The 2944-nt window shown below is 34.4% G+C and overlaps 2 protein-coding genes across 4 annotated transcripts in view; one reads left to right on the top strand and one right to left on the bottom strand.

Moving 5' to 3' along the window:
* Positions 1-2536, bottom strand: part of LOC128248902 (uncharacterized) — a 37718-nt gene extending 35182 nt beyond the window's left edge. The window contains exons 1-2 of one of the 2 annotated variants that reach the window (XR_008265055.1): positions 1764-2536; positions 947-1027 (exon numbers count right to left, since the gene is read on the bottom strand). Coding sequence is in view for 1 of the 2 variants with exons in the window: in XM_052971187.1 (XP_052827147.1) it covers positions 1764-1919 (156 nt within the window). In the remaining variant the exon portion in view is untranslated. Of the gene's footprint in view, positions 1-946; positions 1028-1763 lie in introns of those variants that run through there. The other variant, XM_052971187.1, reaches the window with a different exon arrangement.
* The window catches only part of LOC106878624 (protein IWS1 homolog), an 863399-nt gene that overhangs the window by 1828 nt on the left and 858627 nt on the right, over positions 1-2944 (top strand). Inside the window, exon 1 of one of the 2 annotated variants that reach the window (XM_052971183.1) lies at positions 2612-2754. The exons of the other annotated variant lie outside the window; for it this stretch is intronic. Coding sequence (XP_052827143.1) covers positions 2649-2754 — 106 coding nt within the window. The 5' untranslated portion in view covers positions 2612-2648. Of the gene's footprint in view, positions 1-2611; positions 2755-2944 lie in introns of those variants that run through there. 2 annotated transcript variants of the gene reach the window in all.

The following is a 2944-nucleotide window of genomic DNA, read 5'->3' as shown; positions in this document are numbered from 1 at the left end:
GCTCTTCCGATCTTTTTGTTGGTCATTTTAATATTTATATTTGTTCTTTGTTCTAGTTTGAGCAAAAAAGTGAGTAAAATTAAGACTTCAAGAAGTGTATTTTAAGAAATTTCTTATAAAATGTATTTTCTAAATCTGAAGGTACAACTTTGAAAAGTAGTGGGGGTGGTGGAGAGTATCATCCCGTACCCCTTCCTTGGCGACGGACTCAGGTAAACATATAAACACACAGTCTCTCTTTCTCTCTCACACACACTCACAACATTATTTCTCTGATATCGTATCCGGAATGCTATAGGTACTAAGGTATGGATGAGAATATTTGCTTCAAAGAAACCCATAGCAAAGAACACAAAACAAGGGATAGAAGAACTATGAACTTCGGAACTTTCTGCACACAATGTGTTTGTTGTACCAGAAATCGATTCCATGGTACATAAGATCTGGGACATTGATGTTAAAATCTGAAAACTGTTAACCAGTGCAAAAAAATCCCACATCAACAGTAATGTAGCTTGCCTCTCCTTTAGCAAAAACAAAGTGGCTAAGGCTTAACAGCAATTCAAACAACCTTTCAACGTCGTTCCTTTGACATCTACTAACCACCAAATGTCGAAGCCCAGCCGTGGATTAGGTTTGCAGATATGAGGGTGATAACATCATGAGAATTGGAAAGGCTTTTCAGAAAGTATTTTCTGATTGATGACTAGGGATATACACTTAAGAAGTCGCAGAACTTTATACATATTAGCAAACGGTCATGTATGGTTATAGTCCCAGATGGCTTCAGTGACAGCAACACTGATAACCAGAGTAGTCTATCTTGGACTAAACCAGGATATCAGCTCTCACTTTGGAGGGGTATGCTTTAGTAATACGGGGTTGAAAACAATCACAAAATACCTGATGAGCAGAAAGGAAAGGGATGTAAGTAAAAATGCCCTACCTGATGTAGGCTCTGTGGAACTGACACTGAGCATATCATCCTCATATAAGTAGCTGTACAAAAATGTCACCACGGTATTACCTATCAGACATGATATCGTAATAACATTATATCATGTAAAAAGAATAATCCTGGGGTATATAAATATAAGAAGTTACAGTGACGTGGAGAGCATAGTAACAATACATATGAAAGAATACTGATGGAACAGACCATATATAATGATCTGGAACAAAGAAAAAAATTATACACTGCAGCTGAAATCAGTTGTCCAGCAGATGTTAACATAAAGTAAAAAAGATCAGTGAAAAAGAAGACATCTGTGTTGAATTGTGGAGAAATCTACAGTCACTCTATCTGGATACTATATATTACTTCAGATTTCTAACTTTAATTATTGTTGCACTTGGTTACGTGACAAATATCTCAGTAGCATTCTTGAGAAGCAGGATTTCACAAAACCAGAACGAATATGCCTAATCAAGAAATTACAGTTACAAGTTATCAAAGGCACTGTCAAAATCTGTAAAACGTTAAAAAAGTTTAGCATGACATATACAGTGATATACATTCCTACACCCACGTGTACTTGTACACATATTTATGTATATGTATACGTAAATAAATATAAAACTACCCCGTTGGAGCAGTCTAAATTCCAATGAGAGAGCCTTGTTTCCAGACAAGAAATTGGTTCTTTCTCAGTTAGTAAGAAATTCGAAAAATAAAACATGGAATGAATGAATACATCCATGTACGTGCGCGCGCGCGCACACACACACAAAGAAAAAGAAGAAAACAAACTCCAAATACATACTCGAAATGGTGGCATATTTCCTAGAAAGAACAATGTAAACTGACTCACATCCACCAGATTCAGCCGATTAGAGGGCCAGAGAGGATCATAAAACATTCCCCAAATCCTCCATTCGAATTTCATGGAAATACTACATACATACAATGGACGTGGCATATACCATACATAAAATATAAACAATAATCAAACATACTCGTGTATTAAAGAAACATGTACACCGATTATGTGTCTGAGTGTGTGTGTGTGGACCTGTCTTGTCTGTGAAGACAATCTCTGGACCTGTCTACGCCTGTGTAGATGATATTGATTTAAATGTGTAATTTTAATTTCTCTAACTGTTTATGTCATTACATTGAGACACAGGAATTTCGAATTTGTACAAAGAAAAATTTACCAAAACTTCTGTTTTGAATTGTATGGGAGGAAGTTCATGAAGAATGACACCACCGTTACTGCACTGGGTAACACCGACATCACAGCGGGTTAGGTCCTTACAGGTACACTTGAAAAACGTTCGTCAATTTAATATTTTGTATTTATGTTGCTCTCGTTTCAAGATAATGCTATCGATTTCTAAATCATTATTATTCTTAATATCTGATACAAATATGGCATTACTTCACGACAGATAAAATAAAAATGTACCAGAAAATATCATTAAACTAAAATTTTATGATCGTGCAATGGTGTAATTTATTATTATTTTATCTCAAAAAATTTTTTACATAGGGTCAAGATATCTGGTAGATAGTCCGGCTGAAGTTCTGTATTTGTCTCACTCACTCGTAACGTATCCAGAGTTATTACAATGATTTCTCCCTTACATGTTACTACTAAGGTATTGTCAAATCTCGTAAAAGAATTCTCCCGTGCCTCAAAACAAATATGGCCGAAGAGGAATACTTGCTACACGCAAGTGTTTTTAAAAACGATTTTCCTCGTGTCGTGGAGCTTTTAAAAACACATGATGTTGCTCAACGTGATAAACACGGTAAGAAAAATAATATATATATTTCTGATTTTCAAGGACAATTTTCAATTCAATAAAAATTTAATTGAAAGTACATTCATAACAATCGCCATTCAGATAGCAAAAGATAAAGTCAAACACATACATATATTTTATATATATATGTATTTTACACAATATATATATATATATATATATATATATATATATA

Source organism: Octopus bimaculoides, chromosome 10, assembly GCF_001194135.2.
Source record: "Octopus bimaculoides isolate UCB-OBI-ISO-001 chromosome 10, ASM119413v2, whole genome shotgun sequence".
NCBI lineage: Eukaryota > Metazoa > Mollusca > Cephalopoda > Octopoda > Octopodidae > Octopus > Octopus bimaculoides.
The sequence above is the reverse complement of the archived record's forward strand: the minus strand, read 5'-3'. Positions and strand labels throughout refer to the sequence as shown.